This window comes from Rhamphochromis longiceps, linkage group LG22 (genome assembly GCF_057381845.1).
Source record: "Rhamphochromis longiceps isolate RC_006_pf linkage group LG22, R_longiceps_female_GT1.1, whole genome shotgun sequence".
Classification (NCBI taxonomy): domain Eukaryota; kingdom Metazoa; phylum Chordata; class Actinopteri; order Cichliformes; family Cichlidae; genus Rhamphochromis; species Rhamphochromis longiceps.
The window spans coordinates 20,052,165-20,065,987 of NC_140577.1; the positions used below are offsets into that span (position 1 = coordinate 20,052,165).

Here is a 13,823-nt window from a genome sequence, read left to right on the forward strand (position 1 = left end):
GATCTGCTTTTAGATTAGTCTGGTTACTGCAGGGGTTTTATTTTGGCTGCTTTACAATTGTAATAGACACAAGAGTGCTTAGACATTTTTATACAAGGTAAATATCTCAAAGTGGAAAAGTAAAAAAAGAATTAACACAGTCTTTTTTAAATGAAAAAAAAAACTAAACAGGGTTTGTTTTGTATTTTTAACTGGAAAGATCACAATCTTCTGTTTCCTCTTCCTGGTACAGTCATTTATCTGTTTTCTTTTTGCTGATAATGTGATTTTATAATATAGTAAAACCATAATTATTCAGACAAACAAACAGTGAAGTAATTCTACTAAACCAAAGGTGCTAATAGTTGATCTATTTTGTCATTTACTGCCATAGGAGAGTCACATATCTCTGGGTCCAGTACTAAGAGAGGATCCTCTTGATTGTGTGGAGTTCATTCTGTCTTTGTTTAATGGAGCAACTCAGGAGTTTTTACCTGTTAGAGCACTGAACTGTCCTGTTTGATTAGTCATTGTGCTGATAACGCCTTTATGACACAATAAATATAAATAACACATCAAAAAACAAACAACATTTCTTCATGTGTTGGAAATTTGATGTTTTTTTCTGGCTTATGTTAAATATTGTGTATAGTTTAGAGTTTTGAGCCATTTGCCCAGTGATGTCACACCAGCAGTGAAAAGACCCTCTCACTCAGCTATAAAAGAAAGCAGCTCCAACTCTGCAGGAATCTGAACATCCTGTACAAAGAAGCTTCAGCAGCTCCTCATCATCTTTGAGACTTAAAGCTCCAACATGATCTTGCTCCTCTTCTTGTTTGGGTGGCTCTGGATGCTCAGTCCTCTTTAATGTTGAGAATTTGTTCTGCCTTTGTATATTATTATCCTATTACTACAAAAACAGTCACGTTCTTCTGAGTCTGCCAGGAGGACGTGGCTGTTCAGCAATTATTAATTTCATTAGAATCTGATGGTGTTTACTGCCCGGTGTTAGTGATGTTTACAGTGGAGAGTTTTGTTCCATTTGGCCAATGATATCACAGTGATCGGTGAAAACTCCCTCTCAGGCAGCTATAAAAGAAAGCAGCTCCACCTCTCTGCAGAAATCCTGTACAAAGAAGCTTCAGCAGCTCTTCATCAAAGGTTGAGACTTAAAGCTCCAACATGATCTTGCTCCTCTTCTTGTTCAGTCTGGCTCTGGGTGCTCCTTCTGAGTCTCCTTCTGACGGCAGTGAAGTGAAGCTACAACATGGTAACCATCCTATATTCTGACTCTTCCTTCCCCTCCTTTATTTAACTTTATTTTTGTGGGGGTTTTTTTTATTATCTTAATCACAATTTAGTCAAATACTCCAAGATTTTCTGTTGTCTGTTTCAGCAGTCAGTGATACAAAATTCTTGGTGTTTCATTGTAACATAGATTTTTTTTTTCCCCCCGTGTCAGATAAGTTCTACTATTCTGTAGAGTTATGATAAAGACCTGCTAATAAACATAATAAGAGCAGCTTATTTCTCTGCATTTTTTTAACTTTCACCATGTCAGCTGTGCAGACGTGCTTTTCTGATATTCTTCAGAGGTTAGATCAAAGAAAAAAAATGTCAGTCACACTGACAAAAACAGTTATTTGTTTTTCATCGAGCTCTGACTGCTGTGTCTTCTTCAGATGACCACAGAGTTCAACTACTGCGTGGAAGCTGTCCCCCGTTCTGGTACAGCTTCAATAGCCGCTGCTACAAATATGTGGCCACACACATGAGCTGGGCTGATGCAGAGCTCTACTGTGTGTCACAGCGAGCCAACCTGGTGTCTATCCACAGCAGGGAGGAAGAAGAGTTTGTTAAATCATTAATTAAGAACTTTGACCATGCTGAGCGATGGACCTGGATTGGACTGAGTGACATCCATAAAGAAGGCAGATGGATGTGGTCTGATGGTTGTGCAGTGAGTTTTGTCTACTGGAGTGCTGGACAACCAAACAACGATAGAAAAGATCAGCACTGTGGTCACACCAACGTGAATAAAGAAAAGAAGTGGAATGATTACCAGTGTTCTCTCAATTTAGCTTCTGTTTGTGCAACACAAATAACCTGCCCTTAGAAATTGAAATGTATCTTTTCGCTGCATTGTACAGAAGCAAATCGTTTTTGGCACATTAATAGATGTTTAAAACTGCTCCAAATAAAAAGGAAAAAACAATTAAACATGAAAATTCATCATCAGTGCCACCACTGTTTAACTCTGGGGTTACAGGTCCTATGAGAAAACATGCAAGCGTGTAACTGGTGTCACAGACATGCGCTTGCATGTTTCATTAGCACGCAGTTAGTATTTCAAATAAGGATGAATGTAGAAAATGCACCTCCTCATTGATCTTCCCAGAATAACTTCAAGTCTAATTACAGTTTTTATCAATCGATTTGGCTCAATTATCACAGGAGAAAAGTTTTCATGCAGTTCTCAAACAGTGAGGGCATTTTTTAATCACACAGGCTCAACTGCACAAAACACATTGATTTTAACAATCATGTTTCCACATTTGGCAGCGTTTTGGTGGCTGTAGCTCAGGTGGGAGAGCAGGCCATCTACTAACCAGAATGTTAGTTGATTGATCCCACTCTGCTCCAGTCTGCATACCAAATATTCTTGGGCAAATTACTAACCCATGTTGCTCTCTGATGCATCCATCAGACTGTGAATGCTGTGTTAATGTCTGTTAGGAAGCGCTTAGGAAAAAGTGCTTGTGTGATTGGGTGAATAAACAAGTTGTGTAAAGCACTCTGTAAGAACCAGTCCATTTACATGAACAGTCAATCACTTCAACTCTGAGATGAAGAAATAAAATCCTTTAAAGACTGTGCTATAAAAATGTTTATTTTTTTCCTCAAAACCTTACTGACCTCCATAAAGAAGGCAGCTGGATGTGGTCTGATGGTTGTGCAGTAGATTTTGTCTACTGGGATGCAGGACAACCACACAACTGACACAAAGAAGTGGAATGACTGCCCATGTTCTGTCATTTTACCTTCTGTTTGTGCAGTATGGATAAACTGCACTCAGAAACTAAAATTTACATTTTCCCTGCACTGTTGATGCTGTCTGTCTTTAGTGTGTTTGTGCAAAAGTCACAAAATTCCACGAACCTTGATTTTCATAAATGTGGAAACAACCACTGGCAGCTGCACTCAAAGGGAATATTTACTCATCGTTTCAATGTCAAAATTATGAAAGCAAAGACTGTTTTAGGTGAACAAATAAATAGTTAAAACTGCTCTAAAGTAAAAGAACTGAAAAGCTATAAATAAAAACTCATGATCAGTGCCTCCATTGTGTATCTCTGGGGTTACGAGACACATGTCTGCAACATCAGTAATCACATTTCATGAGTAGTATTTAATAAACACTAAGTATTACAAAAGGAGACAAATGGAGATTATTCACATCTACCTTTATTGTTACCAGAAAAAACTCTAATGTAGTTAAGATCTATAGTTTGGCTTCATCCTAAAAAACACACACAGAATAATATCACTGAGGAGGTGAGGAGAGAGGTACAGCAGTGAGTGTCTACAGCCACAGCCTGTAAAGGTAACATCCAAAGAAGAAGTTTGACTGTTTTTCAAGCTTATGTTAAATATGACCAGCGGTTAAAGTGGGCTGGAAGGATCCTGAACTGTATTCTGGTTCCCTCGGTTAATGAGCAGTTAAATCTTATAGGCAGATGAATGTGTGTTACTACAATCTAAAATTTGATTGTAGGAATGTTTTCAGGTAACTAAATACTACTGCCCTAGTACCTGCACTTTGTTGTAGTTTTATTGTATCATAAAGGTCCTTCTTGGCAAAGTGGAACCTTTAGATCAGATCTTAAAATGTGAGCTCTTCACTCTCCTTTTTTTATAACAGTAAAGCCTCATCAAAATGAGTAGGAGGCCAACATAGAGTCACTAAAGACCTCTGTCTATACAAACCACGGTCAGACATGTCATTTTAAAAATAATTTAAATAAAACCACTGAAAGGCTATAAAAAGATAGAAATGCACCTCCAACTGTCAATTTTCATTGTAAGAAATGTTATTTAAAAAAACTTAAACCAATAAGGTGGGAGTTAAGATGAAAGCTGGAAGATGAAGAAAGTTTTAAGGCTGAACTTCACAATTTAGGGTAGAAAGCGACACAAACCCCCCACATGAGTGTCAAATATCTGCAGGACAGCCTAGCTGGCACAGCAGTGGTTATGATCTGCTTTAGTTTAAAAGTCTATTTACTGCAATCTTTTTGTTTTGTTTGGTTTATTTAAAAATTGTAACAGACACAAGGGCATTTAAACATTTGTACAAGCTGTAAATAAAGTGGCAAAGTAAAAACAAAAATTAAAGATTAATTGTACTTTTTTTTCTCCTCTATTTTTAAAATGTGCTTCTTTTACTTTATTTTTATGTAAAAAGGGGGGCCTTTGCTTTTTCTTTTTTTGTCTGTGCATCACATTTTCTTTTTTGTAGTTGCTCGTGCCTTGCATGCCTTAGTTGCAGTGTTTCTTCTTCATTGTTCACTTGTTTATTTAGACATGTATAGAGTGATTAAGTGTATAACTCTTACAGTTACATAGACAGTCTTTCTTTTTTATTGACTCTGAACAGGCCGGCCACAATCACTTCATTTATATGTGTTCACTGCAATAAAAAGTGTGCACAAGGTTTGTTTTGGATTTGTTTACTGAGAATGATCGCACACTTCTATTTCCTCTTCCTGGTATAGTAACCTATTCTGTTAAGCGTTTTGCTGATGATGTGATTTTATAATATAATAAATCAATAAATACTCAGTCAAACAAACAGTGAAGTTCTCTGGAAAAGGCCAGAGCTCAACACGTGTCAATAAGTAGTTAAGTGATGTCTTTGAGTTGTGGATAATTTTACCAAAACACACTTAAATCAGTTTTGCAAAAAAAGACTAAAAGTTCAACGATGATCTCATAAATAAATAATATGTCTGTCCTGAGGCTTTTGTTAGAAATGAAGTAAGCTAACTAACACTAGGAAAGACAAGCAGTTTCATTCATATGGACTTCACTATGAGTTTAATTTCCAGCTGTTTTGCTTTTCTTTTTTGAAAAGCAGAGCTTACTTATACTGGACCCATCCTACTGTCTCTTTCTCCTGCTGAGGTCCAGTTCTAGGCTCAGCATCAGCTGGGAGCACGTGCACCTGGACCAAACCAAAACATGAAATAAGGAGGGGGGAGGCTGACTGGATATTATTGTTGTTGCCAAAAACAAAGCTACATTAATCATCCTCTCTGTTGTAGCTCAGGTCTGTTTTTTGGTACTGCAATTATTCAGATTAATATTAATAAGATGTGACCAAAAATACTTTTATAAACTGCTCAATGTCATGATGCCAGAGTTTTCTAATGACATGTAGCTTTTGTGACAAGGATTTAACAGCTGGTTTGATATCATGATAAATATCACACATATCCAACAGGTGTGTATCAATCTGAATGCATGAAAACATTATTAGTGTACTTACTACTATTACTATAATTACTGCGTAGAGTAAAAAGTAAGTATTTCTGTCTCTCTCCTTTTGCATACTTGCACAGAGGCAGTCAGGCGATATTCAATATGCAATCAAATAATAAATGAGTTTATTGATATCCATTGATGTCTATATAAAGCATTGTGAGATCACAAAAAGCTTGATAAAGACTAAATGTATTCAAAAATCATGCAGTTTGTGGGGATAGGTTAAGTGACTAATCTAAATTGCCCATAGGTGTGAATGCAGGAGGGAATGTGAGTGCAAATGGTTGTCTCTTTCTCTGTGTGTGTGTTAGCCCTGCGACAGACTGGCGACCTGTCCAGGGTGTACCCCGCCTCTTGCCGTATGACAGCTGGGATAGGCTCCAGCGCCCCCCACAACCCTGAAAAGGATGAGCAGAAGCGAATGGATGGATGGTATTCAAAAATCCATCTATATACCAAAGATCCGAATTATGTTATTTAATTTATTTTAAAATGTGTATTTACTTCAACTTTACTGGCTGCCATAGCAGAGTCACATATCTCTGTCTGGGTTGACTACATAGAGAGGATCCTTCTGAGAGGGAGAGTTCAATCTGTCTTTGTTTACTGGAGCAGCTCAGGAGTTTCTATTTGGTCCTTCCTGATTCACCCTGTTTGATTAATCATTATGCTGATATAGCTTTGTGGTACCATAAACATAAATTACACATCAGCTCAGTTCATTGGAATTTGATGTATTTTTCTGGCTCATTTTTAGTGTTATTGTTTAGAGTGGGGTGAAAACACCCTCTCAGGCAGCTATAAAAGAAAGCAGCTCCAACTCTCTGCAGAAATCTGAGCATCCTGTACAAAGAAGCTTCAGCAGCTCCTCATCACACTTTGAGACTTAAAGCTCCAACATGATCTTGCTCCTCTTCCTGCTCGGTCTGGCTCTGGGTGCTCCTTTTGAGTCTCCTTCTGATGAAAATGAAGTAAAGGTCCAACTCGGTAACTTTTTTTTGTCCATTTTTTTTTTGTCTTTTTAATATTATTTAGCAAATAATAGATTTTAAATGCACCTTTATCATGTTTCTTGTTTTGTTTTGCTCAGGATAAATATGTGTTAGTGTAATTGGGGATACATGCATTAATTTGGTTCCACGTTTCAAACCTCCAGCAGAACCAGGCTCAGACAGGAGCAGCCATTTGCTGTGACTGGTGGAACTTTAGGCCTCATCAAAAAGAAAAGCTTAATATTAAAAGTAGATTATTGATTATCTGTGTCCTTAATCCAAAATGGCTGATTACACATTAGAGGAGGCTTAAAGCGGAAGGCTCTGCCTCCCATTCTACTTTTAATTAACCTCAAAACCACAAGTAAACCAGCAGTCTGAGAGCAGAACAGAGTATTTAATACCTTGTATGTGAGGAGAAGGATTTTAAATTTTAATCTGGATTTAGCAGGGAGCTGATGCAGTGAAGCTAATATGTAATGTTTCTTTCTATTCCCTGAAGTACATACAGAAAAGCAGCCTGACACCAGGTCTCTTCAGGTTTCTTCTGTCACTAAAAAACAAATCATGATCTTTTTCCTCTTCTTGTTTCTGTCTTTTTCAGATGACCGAGCAGTGAAGCTGCAGCATGGAAACTGTCCAACGTTCTGGTGGAGCTTCAACGGCCGCTGCTATACGTATGTAGCTACAGCGATGAGCTGGTCTGATGCAGAGTTCCACTGTTTGTCACAGGGAGCCAACCTGGTGTCCATCCACAACATGGAGGAAGAGAACTTTGTCAGATCCTTGATCAGGAACTTTGATCCTGCTCAGAGAGCCTCTTGGATTGGACTCAGTGATGTTCACAGAGAGGGCAGATGGATGTGGTCTGATGGCTCTGTGGTACGCTTTTTTAACTGGCTTACAGGCGAGCCAAACAACCTGGGAAAAAATGAACACTGTGTGCAAAACAACTTTGGTCCTGTTAAGAAGTGGAATGACGAACCATGCTCTCGTGGTTATCCCTCTGTTTGTGTAAAACGCAATGCCTGTGTTTAGAAACCAAGACGCTAATTCAACATTAGACAGTTAACCTGATGTTATGTTGGCATGTAGCGTCCCTCCACAATAAATTTAGCAATGTTAATATTAATATATCCTAATTAATGTGTTTATTAATTAAACATATTAGAAGTACAGAAGGGCAAGGCTGGAGTACTGAAATTTAAGGACTCTGTAATACTATATTAAACAGATATTTTCATCATGCATTTGTTTGTTTGTTTTTCTGGATCACTTTAAATTGATAAAATGAAAGTGTTGCACAGCAATAGGTTGTTTGGGTGACTCTGGGTGCTGAGTCCTCTTTAACGTTGAGTATTTGTTCTACATTTGTTTATTAGAGAAGGCCATAACTAGAGCTTGTGAGCTGCTGTCTTCTTGTTACAACTCTGACCTTTCATGTTTGTTTAATCATTATGCTGAAAAGGCCTTTGATCATATCATGAATGCAGAATTACAGCAAATACAGTCACGTTCTTCTGAGTCTGCCAGGAGGACGTGGCTGTTCAGCAATTATTAATTTCTTTAGAATCTGATGGTGTTTACTGCCTGGTGTTAGTGATGTTTACTGTGGAGAGTTTTGTTCCATTTGGTCAATGATATCACAGTGATCGGTGAAAACTCCCTCTCAGGCAGCTATAAAAGAAAGCAGCTCCACCTCTCTGCAGAAATCCTGTACAAAGAAGCTTCAGCAGCTCTTCATCAAAGGTTGAGACTTAAAGCTCCAACATGATCTTGCTCCTCTTCTTGTTCAGTCTGGCTCTGGGTGCTCCTTCTGAGTCTCCTTCTGACGGCAGTGAAGTGAAGCTACAACATGGTAACCATCCTATATTCTGACTCTTCCTTCCCCTCCTTTATTTAACTTTATTTTTGTGGGGTTTTTTTTTATTATCTTAATCACAATTTAGTCAAATACTCCAAGATTTTCTGTTGTCTGTTTCAGCAGTCAGTGATACAAAATTCTTGGTGTTTCATTGTAACATAGATTTTTTTTCCCCCCCCGTGTCAGATAAGTTCTACTATTCTGTAGAGTTATGATAAAGACCTGCTAATAAACGTAATAAGAGCAGCTTACTTCTCTGCATTTTTTTAACTTTCACCATGTCAGCTGTGCAGACGTGCTTTTCTGATATTCTTCAGAGGTTAGATCAAAGAAAAAAAATGTCAGTCACACTGACAAAAACAGTTATTTGTTTTTCATCGAGCTCTGACTGCTGTGTCTTCTTCAGATGACCACAGAGTTCAACTACTGCATGGAAACTGTCCCCCGTTCTGGTACAGCTTCAATGGCCGCTGCTACAAATATGTGGCCACACACATGAGCTGGGCTGATGCAGAGCTCTACTGTGTGTCACAGCGAGCCAACCTGGTGTCTATCTACAGCAGGGAGGAAGAAGAGTTTGTTAAATCATTAATTAAGAACTTTGACCATGCTGAGCGATGGACCTGGATTGGACTGAGTGACATCCATAAAGAAGGCAGATGGATGTGGTCTGATGGTTGTGCAGTGAGTTTTGTCTACTGGAGTGCTGGACAACCAAACAACGATGGAAAAGATCAGCACTGTGGTCACACCAACGTGAATAAAGAAAAGAAGTGGAATGATCACCAGTGTTCTCTCAATTTAGCTTCTGTTTGTGCAACACAAATAACCTGCCCTTAGAAACTGAAATGTATCTTTTCGCTGCATTGTACAGAAGCAAATCGTTTTTGGCCCATTAATAGATGTTTAAAACTGCTCCAAATAAAAAGGAAAAAACAATTAAACATGAAAATTCATCATCAGTGCCACCACTGTTTAACTCTGGGGTTACAGGTCCTATGAGAAAACATGCAAGCGTGTAACTGGTGTCACAGACATGCGGGTGCATGTTTCATCAGCACGCAGTTAGTATTCAATTCAACTAACCTTGATTTTCATAAATGTGGAAACAACCACTTGTCACGGCGGGGTGCGCCGGTGTGAAGAATGAGGTAGACCAACCAAAAACAAGGAGTGAGAGTCCAGGAAAACTGACAAAATCAAACTAAAGCCAATACGAGCCTCAAAAAGGTCAGGGGGCCGACCGTGCGGGCGGCAGCACAAGGGTCCAAAGTAAAACAGGTCCGGAGGCCGGCCGTGAGGAAGACTGCAGCAACAGATCAGGAGGCCGTCCACGACACCAATGACGTCCGGCGGCCGGCCTGGAAAGTGGCCGGCGATCCCGAGGTGGCGTGGCAGCCGGAGCTGGACCAGCCGGAGCTGGACCAGGCGGAGAGGAAGTGGCAGCCGGAGCTGGACCAGGCGACGGCGTAGGCGGAGCAGAAGCTGGACCAGGCGACGGCGTAGGTGCTGCAGGCAACGAAGTCGCAGGTGGTAGAGCAGGTGGTGGCTGGATGGGCTCCTCGGGCCCTCCAGCTGACAAGGCATGAAGCAGCGGGGGTGCTGCAAGGTGCCGAGGTGGCACACCCAGGCATCCAGCTACAGATGCAGGATGAGCAGTTATGGAGACCCCTGGCAAAACAGAGCTGAACAGGGGGCTGAGCCGTTACTCTGGCAGAAGAAAGATGCCGCTGACTCTCTGGGAAATTTAATGTAACATCACACAATTCATTTCCCACCAGATCGCCCCTGAAAACATTATTCATTTGTTCACCGTGTGGTTCAGAACCCAGAACAGAAATGTCCATGGCAGTCTGAGAAAAAGTGGTGTCACAGCCAAGTACTATGTGTGTGTTCCTTTCAGAGGTCTTGTCCAAATTCATATTTTCATTTTCCTTCACAAACATAAAGACAGAGTCTTTAGTCTCAGTCTTTGGTTCTTTTAACTCAGAAGCAGAAAAACACAAACTCAGATTGGCTGCCTCACCCTCACCAGAATTACATAGATTAATCTTGGACACACAGGCAGCATCTACCCCATAATATTGCCCAGAATCAGTAACAGTCTCTGCATCAGCTCTAGCGGAAGTTTCGCCATTCTTAGCAAGCAAGTTAACTGTTATGGAAAAACCCTGTTCGAAAGTTGGACCCCCAAGGCTCTCAGTACAGTTCATTTCCTCTGAAGAAACGTCACGTTGTCTTCCTGTGACAGTCTCCACCTGTGACAGGGTTTCAGTCACCAAAGGGGCTAGTTCGACCACATGAGCTGCATGTATAACTGAACCGTTCATAGAAACATGATTAATCAGTTCATGGCTAGGTTCCTGGACATCCATTAAGTCGGCACAACTGGTTAAAGAAGACTCATTCACGTTCATTTTGCAGTCATGTGGTGGACTTGTAACCTGATCAGAGTCTGTGCTTACACATACTGCAGTTACACTTACTTCTGATGGGATGGCTGGCACTAGGTTAACGCCAAGAGTCTGAATAAACTCTTCTGTGATTGGTTTGACAGAGCCATTAGCTTTAGCAGAGACCACATTAGGCACAAACAAATCAAAAGTGACGCTGTCAGAGGGGATTGAAGCCTCATTACGCTCTGACTGACAGGAATCATGCGGCTCGGCCTGGTATTTGGCAGTCTCAGGCCTGCATTCCCCAGCTAGCCCCCCACCAGAAGCTGACTTAGACAGAGACTCTGAGTCATCTATGAATGGAGGTGCAGCTAACACAGAGTCTAATAGAGCTGTGGCTGCCAGTGGTGGTGCAGACTGTGAGCTTACTATATCAGTAGCACTCCCAACCAACACCCCATCCTGAAATGATTTAGAAACAAAAGAACATGATTCCAAATTTACACAAACTGAAGGTAAAACATGATCATTAGAGACAGTATCGGAGGCCCAGATCTCAGCCTCAGCATTCACTGCGCCCTGAGGGGTGCTGGAGCTACATGGTTCAGACATGTGTCCCCCATCTTCTTCTGGGGGGCACAATTCACTTTTAGAGTTCAGCACATAAACCACATTCCCATTACTGTTCTCTTGACCTGGAACACAAAACTCAGGTGAATTGTGCTTGTTGAGTACAGGAGTGAGAGCATCACTCAGAGGTTGCTTTGAATTGTTCTCCTCTGGTTTACCTAATAATTTGGTCTTACACAATTCATAGCAAGTAGTAGAGTCACAAGATGAATGAGCTGAGGAACAGTCAAGTTGATCACCGGGTACAGACAGGGTGTCATTATTTAAGTCACACCGCTCATGACCAGAGGTTATATCACCACCCTTCACACCAAACATGAGCTCGTGATCAATACTTTCATCGTTTATTAAGAGAATGGGTGGTGTTGAGGAGCACTGGGTCGATATCGCTCCTCCAGCACATGTAGAAATTGTCTTTATCTCTGGAGCGTCTGCGAACCCTTCATGACAGTCACATTCCAGCAACTTAGGAAGACTTTGAGGCGAAAGATTGTCACTAACCTCTATTATTAACGGAGTCCGAGAGGAAACGAGAGTTCCACCAACCTCCAGCTGCTGCGGCGACGTGGATGTCGCCTCTTCTTTGAAGAAACCACTGAGGCTGAAGCATTGGCTGTTGGGGAAGTGAGGGGTGGCAGACCCTGGCAGCTCCGAGGGCCCCCGAGAGCCAGGCGTGTTCCCCGAAAGATGTGCTGACAATCGGGGGTGAGCCACGGCTTTCCCCGGAGCTCCTCCTCTACGTGGGTGCAAGCTGCTTGCTGCCGCTCACAGAGGCCGGACTCCATGATTTCCGTAGTAGGTCTTTCTAAACAACTAAACACTGTACTGTCAGTCTCAGAACACGATTCAGTCATAGTTTCCGGCCCCGGCGAATCAATGCACATCTCGCTCCTCTCTATAAAAGGATTATGAGACGCAGACACACAGTCACTCACCCCCGGGGGTAGCGCGGTGCGACGGCGGCGCTGACGCCGGTTCTTTCTGGAAGGATGGATGCTGAAGCCACCGAAGCAGAGGGTGATGTGGCAGCGATCTCCTCGTTGTCCGCCCACATCCTTGCCAGAAAAGAGGCAGGTGAAGTAAAGTCCGAGCGGGGTGGAGAGGGCGAGCGGCTGGTCCGAGGCGGTGCAACAGTTGTGAGTTCCTCCTCCGAAATGAGCCAGGGCTTCCAACGAAGCTCGTCCTCCCGTAAAGCTAGCAATACCTGCTGTCACTCATCGTCGTCGAAATCTGTGGCCTCCACCATCTTGGTGCGCTGGGCTGTGCAGCTTGACAGTGGCGGAGACGAACTGTGAGTCGATGGCGGTGCAGCGGTGAGCCTCAGAGTCCCTACTCTGACTGCCTCCGGCTCGCGAGGCAGCGGCGACGACAACGACAACCGTTTACGAGTCTGAGTTGTAGGTGCGGAGGCGGCGTTTAACACCCTCTGGGCCAGCGCGCGGGCGCGAAGCTCCTCCTTCAGGGGGGCCAGAGAGTCGAACACCTCAAAAAGCTGGGGAAACTGCCGGAGCTGTGGCGCCTTCTGAAGGATGGCGTCAATGGCCTCCAACCCAGTGGACACCACTCTGGGGTCCGTGCACCCACAGATGCGCGTCATGAGCCGACTGATCCGTTGCAGCTCCTCCCCAATCTCGTCCAGACTGTCCGCTGGGTCTGACATAGTCAGATCGTACTGTCACAGCGGGGTGCGCCGGTGTGAAGAATGAGGTAGACCCAAGAGCAGACACAGTGGAGACAGAACTAGGTTTCCAAAATAAGGCAAGCCTTTATTGTGGCTGAAGGCATAACAAAAACACTAGGGAAACACGGAAACTGGGAAAACTAAGAAGACAGAGAACACTGTGTAAACTAAAAAGGCTAAGACACTCTGTGAAGGAACTATGGAAAAAACTATAAACACAGAGTAACTAAGCAGGCTATGAAACACAGTGTCACAATAAGGGAAACCACGAAAATACGAGGTGAGGATAACAGACAATCTGACACTGACACAAAGACACACTGGGCTTAAATACACTGAGGAAGTCATCAAGGAATTAGAGACAACAGGGGAACACAGCTGGGAGGAATAAGACCTAATGAGACAGGGGGAACAAAGCTAGAAACACTGACATAAGATGGGAACATGAACCTTCAGAGTAAAACAGGAAACAAGACACCACTAAACAAACACGCAGACACGACACAGAGAGACAGACTAGACACTGAACTAAACCTGCAATAAACATGAGAACACAAAAACTTACGAACTAATCCCTAAACAAGAATAACGGAAACATAGAGTCATAATCATCATTATCATCATAATAAGAAAAGAATCCAAAATGCAAAAACACACCAAAAACATAACAACTCAAAATACTGGGTCAAACTGACCCAGAACCGTGACACCACTGGAAGCTGCATTCAAAGGGAATA

General features: G+C 42.1%; 2 protein-coding genes and 2 pseudogenes across 2 annotated transcripts; 3 read left to right on the forward strand and 1 right to left on the reverse strand.

Moving 5' to 3' along the window:
• Positions 1-1,116: 1,116 nt before the first annotated feature.
• On the forward strand, positions 1,117-2,799 carry LOC146643971 (galactose-specific lectin nattectin-like). Its single transcript, XM_085396044.1, has 2 exons — positions 1,117-1,249; positions 1,662-2,799. The coding sequence occupies exons 1-2, from the start codon at positions 1,162-1,164 to the stop codon at positions 2,093-2,095; spliced, it is 522 nt and encodes a 173-aa protein (XP_085252170.1). The 5' UTR covers positions 1,117-1,161; the 3' UTR covers positions 2,096-2,799.
• A 4,283-nt stretch (positions 2,800-7,082) lies between these two features.
• LOC146643972 (ladderlectin pseudogene) lies at positions 7,083-8,028 on the forward strand (annotated as a pseudogene).
• A 210-nt stretch (positions 8,029-8,238) lies between these two features.
• On the forward strand, positions 8,239-11,354 carry LOC146643973 (lactose-binding lectin l-2-like). The gene is made up of 2 exons (XM_085395881.1): positions 8,239-8,373; positions 8,786-11,354. Exons 1-2 carry the CDS (start codon positions 8,286-8,288, stop codon positions 9,217-9,219), a joined length of 522 nt encoding a protein of 173 aa, XP_085252007.1. The 5' UTR covers positions 8,239-8,285; the 3' UTR covers positions 9,220-11,354.
• A 978-nt stretch (positions 11,355-12,332) lies between these two features.
• LOC146643974 (uncharacterized) lies at positions 12,333-13,065 on the reverse strand (annotated as a pseudogene).
• Between the last annotated feature and the right edge of the window lie 758 nt (positions 13,066-13,823).